Genomic DNA, 18,535 nt, shown 5'->3' with positions numbered 1-18,535 from the left:
GCCAATGGATTGGGAAATCTGGAGCTCTGGAAAAGGGATCTGCATCTGTGGCTCCAGAGCAGCCACGCTGTTCGGCAGGGTAAAAGGAAGAGTACAAGAAGGCAGAAAAAACTGCTATTAAGAAGGAAGCCAATAAATGTTAATTATTTGGTGCTCCTCGGTGTCCTGTCTGATCCTCTTGCCTGCATATCTCTAAGAATTTTAAAGTAACAGCGCTACTGCTTTCCTTCCCAAGCCTTTGAGATATTTTTGCAAGTGCACAATTTTGTGTGCGTTTAAGAATGGGAGTAGGGGCTTTTGGGGTCTCTAAGAGAACATCTCATGATTTCATTTCATCTACAAGAATCTGCCTTCCCTTTCTTGAGCTTTCCCTGCTCACTCGTGTGCAGTTACGCTGCTCTAGCTGGCCAGAGCGGTCCCTGCAGATTGCAGAGAGGGGAATGTTAGAGAAGTGGTTAGGCCTGGTCCCACGGAGGGTTTTGTGTAGCAGTATATAGATTCAAGCTGGAACCTGATCAGTGAAGATGTGCAAAGGCCAGGGCACTGGGGCAATATGCTAAGAGCAACCTGTGTTGCTATGAAAACGATTCATTACTTTTTGCAGCAGGTTATAAGGCATTAAACAAATGTGCAGTTGAAAGCTTTTTCTTTTTTGAAAGCTTTTTCTTTTCTTCTACCCTTGATTTTTTTTCTCTATATGAATGTGTCCATAGGACTCCGCTCAATGAAGTGTGACGTGGTGGGTTGTGTGTTCAGAGTCAGTGATAGGAAATGCTTCGATGCAACCATCTGGGAGAGCTTCTCTCCAATTTTGATAATAAAGGGAAAAGTTAACTGGGCTGCCATAAAAAAAATAAAGAGAAAGGAGGAAGGAAACCCCAGTACCTTTTGTTAAGGAGGAACAGATGCAGAGTTCTTGCAGCCTGCCAGCTAGGTCAGGTCATATCAAATATTGTGGTCGTTTTCTTGTTGCCTGATCCTCCTTTTGAACTCTCTTTCAGCAATGAAGTTGTAAGGAATGAATTAAAGAAGCTGCCAGCCCTTCCAACACCAGCGCTGAAGGAGCACCCTTCACTTGCTTACTGGTAATGTATCAGTCTGCTGAGAAACTGTGCAGTGTCTCATCCAGGGCCAGGGTGCGGCAGTTAGCGATCTGAGATGAGAGTGGGAATGCAGGGATTCCTGCCCTTTAGCTCTTACCTGCCATTGATTCGTTGCATGATTCAATGCAAGTTGAGCTATCACCCCAGGCCTCAGTTTCCCCATCTGGTAAATGTCTGCAGTAATATCTACCCACAAAATTTGTTGTAAATGTGAAAGTCCCCTGAAATCAAGAGGCCTAATGTGGCATTTCCTTTTCCAGAGCTCTGCATCTGTGAAAAGACAAGAGAAAGTTTACCCATTTCAAAATGTCAGTATTGTCAGTGCTGTCCTGCACTGTTTCTGAGTGGTTGAGCCTCATCTTGCAAGTCTTCTCTTCATGGCATAGCCAAAGTAAAAGGGCCTCATTTGTTTTCTTATATATATTATCTGATGCTCGAGAGGAGGGCTTGTAAACTCTGGTTTTATTGCACTGAAAATAAAATCCAGAGTAGGAGAAGGGTCACAGTTAAATTTTGTATACTCACAGATAGCTTCTGTGCCACCTCTCCTCTACCTTTTATCTGTGCAAGTAAGAAAGAATTTGGGAGAATACTGTTCATTAATGGGAAGATGCTTTCATTTGATTTTTTTTTTTGTTCCTCTTATTTGTCTTTAAAGCATTATGGTATAAGCTGGGGAGGGGAGTGAAGTTATCTTATCTGCTGCTCTTAATTTCTACATCCTGGTAATTTAAGGATGGCAGGGAAAAAAATTTGGTTTGTGGTTTGTGATCTCAATTCTTCCCTTCTCCAGGAAATCCATCTACTGTTCATAGCATGGCTACACTACCAGAATTAGCTGTTCCTAGTGCAAAGCTGCAGAAAAGCTAGTCTACGAGGGCCTAACCACTTTCTGAGCGCATCAGGAGAGACTCAGAGTCCCAGGCTGAGGTTAGGAACTTAATACAAAAGCTGTGCATGGTCACAGACTCCTGGTGTTTCTGTCTGAGAACCACCAAATGGAACCAACCTTTTGTGAAAATCTGATAAAGCCTAGGCTGCAATTTCACTGGAGGCAGAATGGCCTCCCTCTTTGGAACATCTTCCTTTTTTCACAAACTAATCCACCGAATTAAAAAATGGTGCATTTCCAGCCAGATTTGTTGCCTGGTCTGACTGACAGACAGGCAACTCAAGCTCAAGTGCCACCACAAGAGGAGTGGTGGGAACAAATAGCCAGGGAGAGAGGAGAGGGCAAGTCTGACAATTCAGAAGAAGCGTGGACTTCAGATTACAGTGCTCACATAACTTTTGCTTCAGCTGCCTGTGATGATCTGTATGCAGGAAAGCAGTAACAACCCAGGCTGCCTATCAGGCTCTGTCTGCCCCCACTGTTGATGAGTGTTAGTCACCATGCCCATGTCAAATAAGGACTTTGGCCAGGAAGTCTGAATGCAGTCTGGGATTGCCTCTCTCCTTACAGACACTTTCCTTGGGTTTGGGCTATGCTGAGTCACCTGGAGCAAGAAGAGCTGTGTGAAATACTGCTCAAAGTGCGAGTGTTTGCAGTTATACACAAGATCCAGCACTTCCTTGCAGTTGTGCTTAATTTTGAGAGAGTTCTCATGTGACTAAGAAAAGGTCCCAGTTGGGAAGTTGTTTGTTTCCAATAGAGTAATAAAACAAGTGGCTGCAGTCCTCTGACTCCCTTGTGATTTCGCTTCAGTAACCAAGTCTTACAGACCCATTGTACACTATGTAGTTCATTATTTTTTTAGTAATGCATTTTCCATAAACACTCTCTGAAATGGTGAACCTTCTCACAAAGAGACGGCTGATGAATCAGACAAAAAGCCTCTGGAAAACAAGCTTCAATGATCTAAAAAGGCAGATTTTTAAAACTGGTTTTATTGACATGCTGCATCCCTTCATTTGTACACCTCATGCAAATTATATACTTGATACCAATTTCACCCTGTCTCTTTCGATATGCAGTCAGTTCTCCAGCATTAGCACAAAGTAATAGCAAGTGAATTTCCAGCTCCGGAGAGAAACATTTAAAATGTTAGGGGTGGGAGGAGTAGTTGTTCTAGTTAGTTTAAAACAAACAAAAAAAAAAATCCTACAGTATATTTGAAACTGCATCAAAAATAGTCCAAAATGGAGTAAGAGGTAATAAGACAGACAGTCAAGTGGATACTATGATAGCTTCACCAAGATAAGATTCAGCCAGAGCTGAATCAAGACAGTCTGGGACCTCTGGCTCTACCTTCATGGGCTGTCCTGGATACACAGCCTTGCTCCAGGCCTTTCCCTTCCCTGTGACTTCTTTTTGGAAATTTGTAGACAGTATTTGTAGACAGTAAAGATGACAGTTGTAATTCATATGTCATCAAGTTGCTGTTTCCAGCTCTCTACAGATTAAGAAGGATCTGTTGCACATGTCGTTCTCAAGCGTCTCTTAGCATCACTGATAACTGGTGAACCAAGAAGTGAGGGGTTGGGGTTTGTTTTTTTTTTTTTTTTTTAGTGAAAGCTGGGCTTCTGGTCCTCCCACACAATCCAGGAACTGAGGCCCTGAGTTTTGATTTCTCTTGCCCATGCGTGGAAACAATTGACAGTATTTGTTATTTAGATACAAAACTAATCACAGTTAGGCTGGAGATAACCTTTGGAAAGCATGTTTGTTCACAGTGCTCCTCTCCACCCATTGTTATCACATTTTAACTACGCTTAGATCCTCCCCAGCAAGCCAGCCCAGCACTAGTTGTCAGCAAGAATGCAAGGAGCAGAGGCAATAGCACAGAAGTGGGTGCTAGAATAGGATTTTCAGAAGCACCAGAGGGAAGGCAGACTCTTCCCATGTTCCAATAGACTTTGAATGAAAACTTATTTTTAGCAACTTAAGGCATCAAGGTTGCCAGAAAATCCCACTCTGAAAATATCATCTGTAAACTACTCTGTAGTTTTGCTAAATAACTATATAATAATACAGACTGTAGGCTCTGATTAGATAAATTTATATTAGATAAATGACTAATATAATACAGACCGTAGGCTCTGATCCTGCTGTTGGAACCTTAAGCCCGAGAGGTGCTCTGCAGGCTTCAGCGGGACAGTATATGACTGCGTGGATCTTTGCAAACACAGACATTGTTAGCAAGTTTGAGAATATCCTCAAAATGGACAAATCAGGGTGGTAACAGGAAGACAGTAAGGCACAGCAATGAATGGACAGCTATTTAAAACGCTGTGCTAGGAGGAGAGGGGGGAAATAAATACCTTTGAAATCTGGCTCTGAAGATGAGAAACTCCGGCCCTGCATTTGTTTGCAAGTTGTCTGCCATCCAGTTCTGTTAGCTGCCGAACAGGAGGGATTTCCTGGTAGTTCTTAAGATCTTTATCAGAGTTGTCTGCTGTGGGATATCATCCGTGTATTCGTTTTGGAGCTTTTGGGGGGAATGTTTTATGAACTGCCAAACAGACAGTAGTGCCTTGGCAGCCCCCGTGTCTCCATATTAGTTAAGTGCCCTCTGTGATCCCTGCATTATGAATGAGTTTTTTTGTCACTGGCACAGCAACAAGCCAAGGCTGGGGGAGAAGAGACGTCAGCTGGTGGTCCAGGCAGTGTCCCAGCACTCTGCCAGCTGTCAATAACAGCACAGCAGCCGCTCAACATGAACAGCTGAAATGGCAGGGGAGACTGTTTATAAGCTCTGCTAATGTTCCTCCTGACCCATGAATGATTTTGTTTGTTTTCCCTAGCACATGCTGGGCCTGCCCCTCTTCTCAGAGTTGGAGAGAGAAGATGACCTCTGTGATGGATGATCTTCCTTGCACAGGGCTACAGGAATGAAAAGAAAGAATTGTTAGAAAGAGGAATGACCGTCAGGCAGCCAGGGTGGGATTCACATGACCATGTACTTTTCCTCAGTGCAGACATCTCCACCTGGGTTTGAGTCCCTCAGCTCTCTTATTGTCAGTGGAGAGAAGTGGCAGTCACCTCCTCCCAAGGAAGACATCTAAAATAGATTGGATGAATTGTTCTCTGGAGTATCTGTTTCTCTCCCTGAAGTGTGGCTAGCCCAGCACTGTAGATGTAGGTGAAAGGCAGGGAATCCCACTGTAAGTATTCATGGCTCCATTCGTAATACGGGCTTTATTTTTCATCTAAAAGAAAGTAGAAACAAGAATGATACTTTCTTGGCACTGTCCATCTGTAGACCTCAGAACATTTTGCAATAGACAGGGACATCATCAGTATCTTGAAGGGGCAACTGAGGCATAGGGAGTGTTGCCTGCATTTGCTCAGCAGAACTGAGAGAGCCTGGACTATCCCATATCTTTTAGTACAGGTTGAGAACATAATTTTATTTATCCTACTGTTCAGAAAAGCTCCCTGACATCTTATCTATCCCTGTGAAGGAAATGGGCCATCGATTGGCTTCCTTACGCGAGAGGTATGGTCTAAGAACATATCAATTATTTTATATTAATTGCTTGTAAGAAAGCAGACCACATTCGGAATCACATTAGATAATCAGTAGGTTGATGTATGTATCCATTCTTTGAATGGCTTCAATATCAGGGCTTAATCTGCACAGAGTATAAACCAAAGCAAAGAGCAATCCCTAGCACCTCACAAGAGTTTTCCACTGGAGAAACTCCGTGGTTTCTGTGAGGTCACTTCTAATTTGTTCCTGTCTGAGAGGAAGATGAATTGCATCCACATGTAATCATGGGTTTAGAAGGTAATTACAAAGGACTGTAAGCCCTCTCTGCCCGTCTTTATCATTAAGAATGATGTTGTTTGGAGATCTTCCAATACTGAACACGTGTGTAATTCAGTTATTGCTCCAAAAGTAATCCTGTTTACAATGATCATAGCGGGAGATCCAAGCTCTGTCTTCAGATGCATGCCCATAACATCTGTGGAAGTTACTTGCTTGGAACAGTGATTTCATGCCTGCTCATGATCCTTAAAGATCATTTTCTAAACATTAAAATTATTCTGAGGAATTTGGTGGAGAGCTGGACTACTCCTTTAACCATGTAATTTGTCACCAAATCAGTCGGCACCCTGTACCCTTGGTGGAGGGCTGGTGGGGGGACATCTCTTCACCCTGACCCAATGAGAGAGAGCCTTTTAGTGTGGCAGGATGTGTGAGGGAAGTCACTTGGCAAGAGAGCAAGGAAAGCAGTTATTCTCAGGCAAATGCCAGCCTTGTGCGAGAACGGCTGGCCCTGCTGACAATGGGATAGACCATCTACTTTGAGTCACCCTGTGCTGTCTACTCAGTTGTTTCTGTTCCTCTCTCTTCTTCCTTGTATTACCAAGGATGCTTGAATTGATGCACAGTCCTCAGCTCCCATCTGCCAGGGCCCCATGCCCTATCTGTGTACTAAACAGCCTGTTTGTCATGTCACAGTGCAGCATGTTCTTGTGACATCACAGAATAGAGCATCGTGTATGTGATGTCATAGCAGTCTCTGTGTGGCCTCTACCTGTCGTGTCACAGAGGGCTTTATGGGCATTGTGGGCAGGCCTGAGCCCAGCAGGGGCAGGGGAACTTCTTTCTAGTGGAGGTTCTGGCTCCACACATCTCTCTGGCACAAGGACCAGTATGGGGAAATCAGTGAAGAGACAAGCTTCAGTTCTGCCTAGGAGAAGGATTACTGCATTGTGGACAACTCTGCGGCTGCCTTTAAAGACCCCACTGCAAACTGGACCTTGGGAAACGTGGGGAGGGGAGCAGTGCTAGTTCTCGTTGGCCTAAACCTCATGCTGGATAATGGCATCAGATAGACGCTTGGTACTACTGGAAGCTTGTGGGGTGCCAAGTGGGGAGAGCACAAATGTGGCCTAAAAATAGGGTTCCTTCCTCTTGCACTGGCAAGGTCTACATTGCACCTTTAGGAGACTCAGTAGGGAGTCTTCATCCTTTGTGTTACCACACAAGGAGCAAGAGGCTGGGTTTAAACCTGAGGACTTGAGTCTTCTGTCATGTCGATTTGACAGAGCTGGTCCCATGGGTATTGCATCGTTGGAAGTGAGAAAAGAACCAAAGTCAGACCAGTCTGAAAGTATCACCAGGCTTGGAGGCTGTGATGGATTGCATGGCTGTACATCCAGAGGAATGCTATGAAAGTCAAAGGAGAACACTGTCAACCTTTGAAAGGAGAACCTTGGCTTATACTTTGCCATGCTGTGACTTTGCTATCACAGCTCATTGCGTGCATCACATCATTGGCTCTGGGTCTGTGCCCTCCTGCTACCCATTCACTGCAGAAGTAAAATTGAAACTCTTCAAAGTTGAACTTACAATTGTCTCTCAGTCTATCACTTGGATAATGCTGAGCTGCTCTTGGATGCTGCATCATACTGTGTATGAGTGTATGTCTCGGCGTGCGTATAGCAAACACTGAGGCCCAGTGGTGAGGAAAAGCCTTCATTCATACCGTGAAAATCTCTTAGTCTCCAAAGCAGCGTGGCTGCCTCTAGACTAGGAATGGACCCTGCCCCAAGCAAACTCCCAATCCACGGTCAGGGGCTACCTGGGAGAATGCAGATCAGTATAAGTCAAAAGTATGTACAAACACATCTACATTTTAACAGCGTAGGCATCTGAGTTTGAGTGCCTGGAAACATTCCATGCCACTGTTTAACCTGCTGATATAGACATTGACTCTGTGTACACTAAGAATTTAACTCCTTGCTAAGAAAGATGTCTCCAGAGCATTTCCACTAGTGCTCCTGTACATGGTTTGTGCAGCTGCTGTGAGGTGTAGTCTGTGAGACTTAGCGATATGGTTGGCCACCAGTTTCAGAAAGCTCTACTAGCTAACAGGTCTAGTGGGCTTGGAAAGTATTTGCATCAGCTAGGGCAAAAGAGAGCTTGAGCAGCTCCAATACACATCTTTTTGCCACACAATGAAACATCACGGGTGACATTTTTAGATAAGGAAAGTTAGGCAGAGAGGAAAAGTCTGTACAAATAGACACAATGTCTGTGAATAAAATGAGCCTCTTCCAGAAAAGCAGCTCTTAGAAATCCATTTTTGTTTTGAGACTTTGCGTCGCCCTTATTTTCCCCAGGCTGCATCAAATCCCATCATGTAACACTTTGCTTGGCATGTTTTGATTCCCTCAATTAGTAGCTGTGTTAACAGAAGTGTCTCTTCACCTTTTGGCAAGCTTCTTATATATTATACTGCAGTTAGATAAAACATGTCATTTCTTCCTTTCCAGTGAGGACCGAGTCATTGAACATTACAAGAAACTAAATGGTCAGACAAGAGGTCAAGCAATTGTGAAGTAAGTGAAATAAGAGCACCTTTTGGTGACATTTGTTTTGTCAGGAAATATTTATACTGGGCTGTAAATCCAATATGTAACTATGTCGCCATCTCATCTAATACTGTATTTTTAAGTATGTATTAACTTAATTATTTATTTATTTAAGTATTTCTTTTTCAGACAATATCTTCTCTGTTTCACAGACATGTTATTCTCTTATGTGTTGTTTTGCAGTTATATGAGCATTGTAGAATCCCTCCCAACGTATGGAGTGCATTATTACGCGGTAAAGGTAAGCTCTACTAAAAAAGAGTCATTTATTGAATTAAAATGATGCTGGAGAGGGGAGGGGAGAGGTACAAATAACCGTCCTGCTTGCAGAATACAATACGCTATTACTAAAGTCTTGTTTCATTTCCTGTGGTAGGGTAAACTTATTTCAACTGTGTAGTGAATGTTTGGTAAATACAACTCCAGAGAGGAAAATCCTGTTCTTCGAGATAAAATTCTTGCAATCCTTCTATTGTGTTAGGATGTTCAGCCCGCAAGCAGCAGCAAGCTCTGGTGATGCCAGTGAACCGGCACCAAAGTGACAAGCCAGCGCCTTTTCGCGGTTCCAGGAGGTCACGTCTTTCCCAGCCTGTAGATTTATGAGCAGCTAACTAGGGCCAGTCATGATCTGCAGGCTACAGCTCCATTCACTTGACATGTAGATATCTGGATATAGATACAGTATACCTTGTTAATGCCAAAGCACTGGGCCATCCTCTAGAACTAACATGTCCCCCTCTCCGAACCATTCTCTATTTCTAACTATGTGGATTTCATGCAGGTATTCATGAAATCTCTCATTTCGTTTGTCTAGTGATTTATCACCAGATCTCCCAGTCTTCTATTATCACTTTCCTGCACGACCGGCAGTGGAGGGTTGCTTTTTTTTTTTTTTTTTAAGTGGAGAAATCAATAAACATAGACAGAAAGCTAGATCCACGCTCCCCAAAGTACTTCCCATCACTTAACATCCCTGGAGCTGTGATGTGTTTCATCATTATCTCTCTGCACAACTCGTATATTTGTTCATATGTCTCTGTTATCTTGTGCACATACAGTACCATAAAGATACAAATATCTGACAGTATCTGTCTCAGGAAGATGTGTCCTAGTCTATTTCTGCTAATGTGCACGGTCTTTTGTAGAAAAGCATTAGCCTTGTCTTTTGCCAGAGGGCACGATACCTCCAGCACCCTTTTGCACCTGGCTCTCTTGGACTGCTCTAGATCAAGGAAGAACTGATGGATTGGGCTGGGTGCCCAAGCCTGCAAGCAGTTGAGAGCTGTTACAGTGAACTCCTCATGATCGATAAGCATCAGTGAGCAGTAGTGAGGCAGCAAGTATTGCACATAATAGGCTTTGCTTCTGCCTGATGTGGAGGTTTTGGTTTTGCTGGATTTTACCCTGCCTTTCTCTGTCACATTAACAGAACAGATATAATTTCATTGAGGACTCCAGTTCAGCAAATTGCAAAGAGGCTGGTATCAGATATCAGCCATTACTCCATAAGACTGTTTTATTGCATACTCAGATGCAGAGCAGTTGGGTCCAAGCCTGTCAGCCCTTATCACTTGGTAACTCTTGGATCCCATTAATGCTGCATTTTCAAGATTAATGCTAAAATCCCTTCCCATAATTCAAGTCAGCTGGGTGATTCTCCTTCCTTCGTCTCCAATATCTGAGCGTTCAAACTGAATAATTTACAAGGAGGAGGAAGAGGATGTACCATGGCACAAGGGACCAAAGTTAAACCTCCCCTGACAGCATTCTGAGTAACTTAATGGCAGGTGATGCATTTTAAATGGTTTTATATGTCATGGCTGAAAGTGCAACAGATCTCCCCTAAACACCAAAAGAGCTTGGTGACTTGGGAAAATTTAGCAGGACTAATTTAACAGCACCCACAGCATTCAAGGATCTTGCTTAGAAACAGATCTTTACTTTGATTAACAACCTAAGAAATCTCCAGTATCTCCCTCTCCCATTCCATATAGCTCCCTCTATTTTTGCTTCCAGGACAAGCAGGGAATTCCTTGGTGGTTAGGACTTAGCTACAAGGGGATTTTTCAATACGACTACCACGATAAAGTGAAACCAAGAAAGGTAAGCGTTTACTTTACTAGCAAGGGCTGGGCTTCCAACTCATGTTATAGCTTGATTTGGTGGTGTGATACGTGCCAAATGCTGGCATTAATTCATGTGATTTTGAAGGATGTTAAGTTTCTCCCAAACTTGTTTGAATGTCTGCAGAAAATTGATAAACAAAAAAAAGCTCCTAATTTATTAACTATTGTGGTAAGGGGGAAAATAAGCGTCACTCGATCTTGCAACTTATCATTCTTCTTTGCATGGTTAATAAGGTATAAATAGGAACTGGAGGATAGATCCTCTCAGGTGCTGGAGACTTCCCATCCCCCACTGGCTATGGGGGTGCGCAGCTGTCCCTTGATAGTGTTTTGTCAAGCTATAAGTGATTGGAGAGAGAGGGGGGGAAGAATAGATGGGGAAGCTTCTTCCATTTATTACAAAAAGAAAAAAATGCACGTTTTTCCAGGGACAGTGTTACATTTGGTAAGCAGGATTTTACTGAGTTACTATCAGGCAAACAGTGAAAGAAGACTTTCATCACATGCCTAACAAAAAGGCATTAACATGTTTTCACTCAGTATCTGATTTGTTTAGGAACTTTACTTTAAAACAGTTCACAAATCAAGGTACAGCATGTACAGATCTGATCACAGAAGTTGAGCGTGGTCAGGGATGACTAGGCATTCTGGTTTCTTTATTACAGTTTTTAGTGGGGCTTTCAGTTCATCTGAAAATCACCATTTGTCCCAGGTCTTTCAAATTTCCTTTGAGATACCTAGCTAAGAAATGTCCTGTGCATTTGGGAGGAGGAAGGCTTTGATCCCCTGAGCTCATCCTACTAAGCATTGGTGTTCTGATATTGCTACCTAGGATGCAGTCTAACGTAAAGCAGCTCAACTCTGAGCACATGCTCTGCAGTTTGGCAGGCACAGTCTGTTAGCAGCAGTGCTTGTTCTGCTGCAAACCCACTGAGACATTAAGAGTCAAGCCAAGATTTGAGGCTTGCTTGCATGGAGCCATGCAGAACTAAGTGATTGAGAGCAACTAGGCAGCTCTTCTGTGGATGCAAATGCTTCCACTGAACTGTGCATTTCTCTTTGCATTGTCTCCTTGCCAAGGCGTCTCCCCTCCCTTTCTTTCACCTCCTCTGATCTGACCACTACCTGGTGTCCACAGATAGCATCTTCTATTAAAATAAACTAGAATCTAGGTTTTGGTAGGAAAACAGAAATACTAAGGAGACGGCAGGAGATAATAGATGCATTGATTAGCCTTTTATTCTTTGAAGGAGAGGATGAGGGGAATAAGGGGCTCTTCACAAAGCATCTGTGTTCTAAAAGACATATCTCTTTGGTATCAGTCATTACCTGCAGGGCAAGCCATACTCACATGTGATGATAGCCTAAAACATGCCAGGCTAGGTGTCTGCACCCACACATCTCCATGAGTGCCAACCCCCCAGGGGAGACATACCCTTAAAACATGCCTTCAGAAGTCAGTCTTAGTGGTAGAAACACCTCTTTGGAGGAAAACAGTGCCCTGCCGTGACAGGATTCAGCCATTCAGAAGCTGTAGCAATGTCCACCAACCCTGATGAGGTGACTAGGGCGGGAAGGAGCATCAGAAGAGAGAAGGAAGAAACGAGGCTAGGTACTCTGGCTGCATGAGAGGAGACAGCTGTTTCCACTGGAAGAGTCAAGCCTCCTTTCTTAGCTTCTCTGCTTTCTCTTCTAGGCTGTTCAGTGTGATCTGGTTTATATCCTTGGTGTGAGAGCTTGAAAGCAGCTTGACTGGCTCTCTGCCTCCAGCTCGCGCATCACCAGGGAGACTGCAGGCATCTCCTACCCTTTCTCTCAAGGACAGCAACAAGCAACCTGAAAAATAGGATGCCAGTTTTCTTGTTATTGGGAACTTGGTTTTTATCTCAGCAAAGTATGTATGAGATCCAGGAGACCCAAGACAATAATGCAGCCTTTCATATAAACCACTGAGAAGTTCTGTGGCTTAGCAGAATTGGTCATAAATCTGGGAGAGAAGGTTGGGTGGGAGGGGAGAGCAGGAATTTCCGGGCTAGAATTTGCCCATTGCCACAGTCCAGAGACCACAGCAGTGCAAAGGAGCCTGGATAAGTATTACTCTGTTACATGATGCTTGCAAGGGCTACCCCAAAATGCAGAGTATAAACCAGGGAGAAGACATGGATAGAATGGCTAAGGCTTTGTTATTGCTCCGTAGTGTGCTTTTACCCTGCACAGACAGAGTAAAAAGGCTTCGTACCCTACACAGGTGGTAAAACTCTGAGGTGCAATGTTTAATTCTGCACTAATTACATTGTAAAAACTGCACTTGATAACCGTGGCATCTGGGAGCCTACCATGAAATCTGGTTCACTTCACTGTACCAGCATGGGCTAGTTCAAGAGTTCCCTGTGCAAAGCAAAAGGGGTTAGTGCTACTGAACTTCCTGCAAGGCAAAATTTAATGGGGGTGGGGGATAAGATTATGTCTTTTCTGATCTTTATTATTTTGTTTCTGCACGTTGCCAACACTAGGAACAGATTGAAAAACTACACTAGAAAAATAAATCTCCCTGGAAAAAACACAAGCAGAAAATCGTAGCAAGAAGCCAGCTGAAACCAAGAAATTTATATTAAACGTATATAAAAACCTTGCTTGTCTTATAAGAGAGATTGTAATGTTTTCCTATTATGTCATCATAGATAGTTTTCCATGCTTATTGTGCTTGTAAGTAAAACTGTAACCCACACTGAGCAGCTGAGCCTATCTCAAGTGATCCTATTAGCAGTCAGTCAAAACCACATTTTTATTAAATTGCTCAAGTAAATCAGCCGTGTGTCTCTAGAAAGCTAACTAGGCTTGTCAGCAAACTGGATGAGTTCAGAGAGGAGAACTGGGGCTGACGCTGGGCCAGAACCTGATCTTGCTTGCTCCATTCTCACTCAGGCATAAGTCCTCCAGCATTGCTGAGGATGCAGCTGAGATGGGTATCTGGCGCATAGTCCAAAGTGGTTCAGATAGGAATGCAGGGCTGTTCAACTGGAATGCGGCTTGTACTGGGCAGCAGAGCCTAATGTGACTCTGTGCTTCTATTTTTATGTTGCCTCCTGCCTATGCTTTGGTCCTCTGGAAGCCCTGAAGCCATCATTTTGAGGCCTGTTGCTCTCTTTTCTATTTTTCCCCTGTGTGTTTGGGGGTAGCTCAGAGACTCCACAAGCCTCTCTGAAGGTTTCCTCTTGAATGCTGCCTGTCTGAATCCAGATCTGGTTTGTATCAGGGATGATCTGATAGCAGTTCATTCTTGGGTATTGAATAAATGCAAAGATTTTGGTCTCTATTGAGCAGCAAGAAGTATACCTCACAAAATCCATCACTAGAGCCGAACAAGAAGAAAGGAATAGCACGTGTGGAGAAGTGGCTTCCTCAATATCCCATAATGCTGTTCTGTTAACTATATCTTGAGCCATGCTGGAAATTTAGCAGTGGCTTGCAGAACCAGTGCCATCTTTGTAGCAGCAGCCCGCAGCCTCCAGGATGGGCAGAATCCTTCTCCCTCTGTGTTAGTTAAGATTTAGCTTCTACAAATCTCCTTATGAAGAGAAAGGTCCTTCAGGGCCTTCAGGTGTCCACCTGAAAAGAGACACTATCCTGCTGGGCTCTGCCCAGCATCTTGGTTCAGCACCATCCAAAATTCATGATAAACCAAAGCCAAGTCTTCAGACAATGTATCAGCACCGCTCTCTCATGAGGTGCTGGGGCTGCAGTGATCATAACCATCGTGTTCAGAGAAGTGTCATTATTTTTCTCCTCATGTTGCGGAGCAATCAGAGAAAAAAAAGCTGGGCAGTGCAGCATCACTCTGTGACTACCTTATCTGTGAGTTGTATTTGTTCATTTTAGCCAATGGGTAGGGATGTTGCTCTACTCCAACCCAAGAAGAGATCCTCACAAGAGGCAGAAGTGGCGTAGCCTGGAGCTCTGTGACAATGAGTCCCGCATGCTCAAGCAGCTGCAGTAGCAGTCTGTTGTTCTAGTGAGATATTCCCACTGATTTAAGAGCCCAAAGGCATCTTTCAGTGCACATAGCGTAACAGTTTTAGTAAACAATTAACTCCAAACTGAAGAATGAATGATTAACAAAGTCAGCCAGAGGGCTTCCATATGGCCGTTAAGCAGACCCAGGAATTGTTTAACTTCTCACTGAAAATAAAATGACCTTAAAGGAGAGTCTAGTAGTGTTTGCTTGCTTTGCAAGAAGTACCATTATTTGGTGATATCCCAGTTTCTCCCACAGAAGTCTAGCGGCAACAAAACTTAAGATGAGCCTTCTTTTCAGCCTTGTAAACATTATCCTTGTTCTCATTGTCCAGTTGACCGAAGAGAACACAAGAGGTATAAAAACTTCTGTGAACAAGATAAAATTTGAGGTATCCCAAAATTCAGCCATGAATGTAGCTTGACAAAGATTTTCCCTGTGACTGCGAGGTATAGATTTCTGCCATTTGTTCCCAAAATGTTATCCTTTCTCTAAGGTCAAATTAAACATTTCAGCAAAAATACTATATCCCTTGTAGTGAGGTCCCCACAAAGGTCTGTGGATTTCTCATTACAGAAGAAGTTAATTTGTAGTAGTGTCGTAAATCCAAAACAGTGGCAAGAAACTGACTCTCCATTTATACTTGTGAAAACAAGAGCAGGGTTGGACCCCGTGTGCCAAGCAGTGCAAAGCACATGTTAAATTAGTAGCTCTGTGTGTCTGATCAGAGAGAACTCACCTGCTTGTTGACGGCATGAGCAAAGTAATCAACACATTAGTTTTGTCAGAAAGTGAAAGCTTGCTGTGTGATGTCACTTGGCCTTTTCCAAACAGCAAGAGATAGAGTGAATTTTCCCAGTTCCAGAGGCAAAACAAGATATTTACACAGGAGGAACAATAGTCTAATTAAGAGCTTCTTTATTGCAGAACAAATAGAGATCCTCTCTGCTTTAGGGCATAATGAAGCATTGTCGAGTCCATAATTGCATTGATGGAGTGGTTAAATTTGTGCTTCCTGTGGTGAAGGAATGACAGACCAGTACTTAAAAAAGCACAAAGTAGGGATTGATGGGAAATGTATAGAAACTAATGAATAATGGGGAGGAGGAAGCTAACAAATTGGTCTCTACCCAGACCCATCATAGAAGAACGTCAGGACGGTCAAACAGGCAGAAGCAGCATGAAATTCAAATGGGTTAAAGGGAGCGCAGTTAGTTTTGCCTAACTGCTTGCCACATGATACTGTAGGTGTCAAGACCTTGGAAGAGTTAAAGAAAGGACTTAGAGTGTGCATGGGCAACACTTCCAGCTAGAGTTATAAAACTGAATAGGTTGTATTCAAACAGGATTTTCGGAGGGATTATAAACCTTCATGCTCAAGGAAGATGTTTTCTTTGGCAGCAGGTTGGTTTCTGTTGTCAGAGGTACGCAGCGTGTAACTTTCCTCTCCCTGGCATGCCACTGAGCTGGGGGATATATACAGAAAGGGTGACCCTTTCCCTAGAGCATCCAGAATCAGCTGGGGTCAGAAACAGTGTATTCGCCTCGTGACTAATTGAGCTCTTCTTGGAAGAGCATCTTTTCCTAAGTCCTTCACAAACATCTTTGCATTGCAGACAGGGATAAAATATTTCAACTTTACAAATGATCCAGAGGAGCAAAAAACATTTCCAGGAAATACTGGTTTAAAAGCTAGCGGACTCTCAGTGGCATTGCTGTAATAAATTATTCATTGTGATTAGCTGACTGTTAAGGACTACCTGCTGACTCCTTCTGCTCAACGCTTTTATTTCTCTTCCCATTGCTGATCCTTCGTGCTTTTTGGATTATGGACTTGGCTGTAAACTGAACCAGTCTTCAGGTCACGGCAGGTTCAACTCGTTTTATAGTGCAGTAATTCAGTCTTGGTTTAGAGTTTGGAAACAGACAGCATTTGAGGAGGCAGACATATATAAAGCGAGGTTCCTTACTGTGCTGTTCCTTCCCGCAGAGGAAGGTTGCTCACCCCGTTTCATTCCACATCAAAATGTAAGACTCAGACCTGTAACCACTGAAGAGCAGCCAGAGTGTAAGACCTTTCCCAGCTGAAAAGTCTTATTCCATCGCTGTTATGCAGGAGACAGTGTTGTCACTACCACCTCTTTACTGCTGCTTGCCTTCATTTCAGGGTTGTTTACCATCCAGCACCAGGCTCTTCCCCTTTTCCTTCCTGCCTATACTTGCCTGAGCACCCCCCAACCCATGCCTTGCTACTGCACCTCTCTGTGCCAAAAAATTGTCAAGAGCACTGAGAGATGAATAAATCAGATCAAAGCGGATTGGACTGGAAAGCAGGATTTTGTCCCTGAGACTGAGGATTTCCACGGGATTTGGCCAGATGTGCCACTAGGCTGTCGTTCAGTGAACATTTCTTTTGGCAGCTGCACCAGTTTAAATGGCCTTTACCACCCTCCTCCCCCTCACGACCCTGCCACCATGGCTCATTTCCTTCCCCGGGCCACTTCCTCAGTCATGCTGGTATAGTTGTGTAGCCAGGAAGGAACCTGGCCCAAAGAAGTGATCAGAGCTCTGCATGATCCAGCCCAAAAAAGTGGTCACTTTTAACCTCAGTCGTTCCCAATCCCATTCACTATCTGGTCCACAGTCAGTATCATTAGCACAGCTGCAGGAGCTGGGTGGGTGCAGGCTGCATAAATCACAGCAGCCAGAGAAAGAAACGCTCCTTAACCTATACCCTAACTCTGTGTAGCCTGAAACAAGGGCCCCATAGCTCAGAAAAAGGTGGGAACAGTTTGGCTCTGTGGAATTTGGCACAGTTGAGCCAGGACGAATTAGCACTTAGGTATAGGTCATAATCGCCACTTTTTATCTCATAGAGGCTGATAAAAGTTTGCTTCAGTGTCTCTCCCAAACAGGCTTGATCTCTGACAGCTGAGTAGACTGCCTAGATGAAGGAACTTGTAAAAACACCTCTTTCTCATTTCATGGGGGAAGGGAGAAAGGCAGGCCTCTGAGAAGATCACTGGTGGAGTTGTTTTCCAAATCAACTAACTGGAAAAAAATCATGCTCAGTTTTCATCATCGAGGCAAACGTGTGGCTTGACCAACTATAATACATGTAAGTGCTAATACATAGCCTACAGCAGTGCTGTCTTATAGGGAAGCTAGCATTTTTTGCAGTGGTTCAGTGTACATGAACAGTGCTAAAGGCTGTAATACACGCAGTCCCAAGGGTTTTCTGCAACGATATGCATTCACAAAGGCTGCAGCATGAGGTATCATCCCCTGATCCAGCCAAGTCAAGCCTATGGCTACCACTAAATCTGGAGCAGTCCCAGCAAAGTAAAACTCACTTGCTTTAAGTGCTTTGCCAAAGTCAGGTCTTAAAGGTTAACTCTCTCTAAAAGCAGCAGCCGAGTCTTAAATGATTCTGCAGCGCACAGCAGGAGCTTCAACAGGATGCAAAAACAAATCACTCCAGCAGCACAAAGTGAAACAAATTGGACCGCAGCACCCTGAAGTTAGGGTGGAGATCTGGAGTGAGATTGAAACCTCCTCCGGGGCTTGTGCTTGGCTCTAAAGTGGTAGTAGGCTCCCCACGTGCCCCACCCTGCTCAAATGCTTTCTCTTCGTTCATCAGGGCTCGCTACTCTAAGCCAGAGTAGCTTCCAGAGTGGCTACCAGATGAAGCCAGGCAGGGACCTAGATACTCAGTAGCTGTGAGTATGAGGCCTCTCTAAGTCAGTGACCTGGAGAGAAGGCTCACAAGGTTATGCATTGTAGCCCATCACCATGTGTATGGGATTACTGCTGTCATGGGACCTCAAATGCAGGCACTCTCCATCATGAGCATGTTTTCAGTCATGCGATCCTATATGCATGTGCATCCTCATAGCGTGACTGGGCATATGTGCTTCATAGGATGGGTGTTCATGGATTGTGGTTACAAGAAAGACGTACTTTA

At 43.8% G+C, this 18,535-nt stretch overlaps 1 protein-coding gene across 8 annotated transcripts in view; it reads left to right on the top strand.

Moving 5' to 3' along the window:
• Positions 1–18,535, top strand: part of FRMD4A (FERM domain containing 4A) — a 392,727-nt gene that overhangs the window by 323,102 nt on the left and 51,090 nt on the right. For all 8 annotated transcript variants that reach the window (XM_068915809.1, XM_068915878.1, XM_068915663.1 and 5 more), the window contains 4 exons: positions 1,002–1,085; positions 8,332–8,397; positions 8,614–8,671; positions 10,447–10,533. In XM_068915809.1, coding sequence (XP_068771910.1) covers positions 1,002–1,085; positions 8,332–8,397; positions 8,614–8,671; positions 10,447–10,533 — 295 coding nt within the window. The remainder of the gene's footprint in view (positions 1–1,001; positions 1,086–8,331; positions 8,398–8,613; positions 8,672–10,446; positions 10,534–18,535) is intronic.

This window comes from Struthio camelus, chromosome 1 (assembly GCF_040807025.1).
Source record: "Struthio camelus isolate bStrCam1 chromosome 1, bStrCam1.hap1, whole genome shotgun sequence".
In the NCBI taxonomy this organism is placed as follows: domain Eukaryota; kingdom Metazoa; phylum Chordata; class Aves; order Struthioniformes; family Struthionidae; genus Struthio; species Struthio camelus.
Note: the sequence above shows the minus strand (reverse complement) of the source record. Positions and strands in the feature narration are given on the sequence as shown.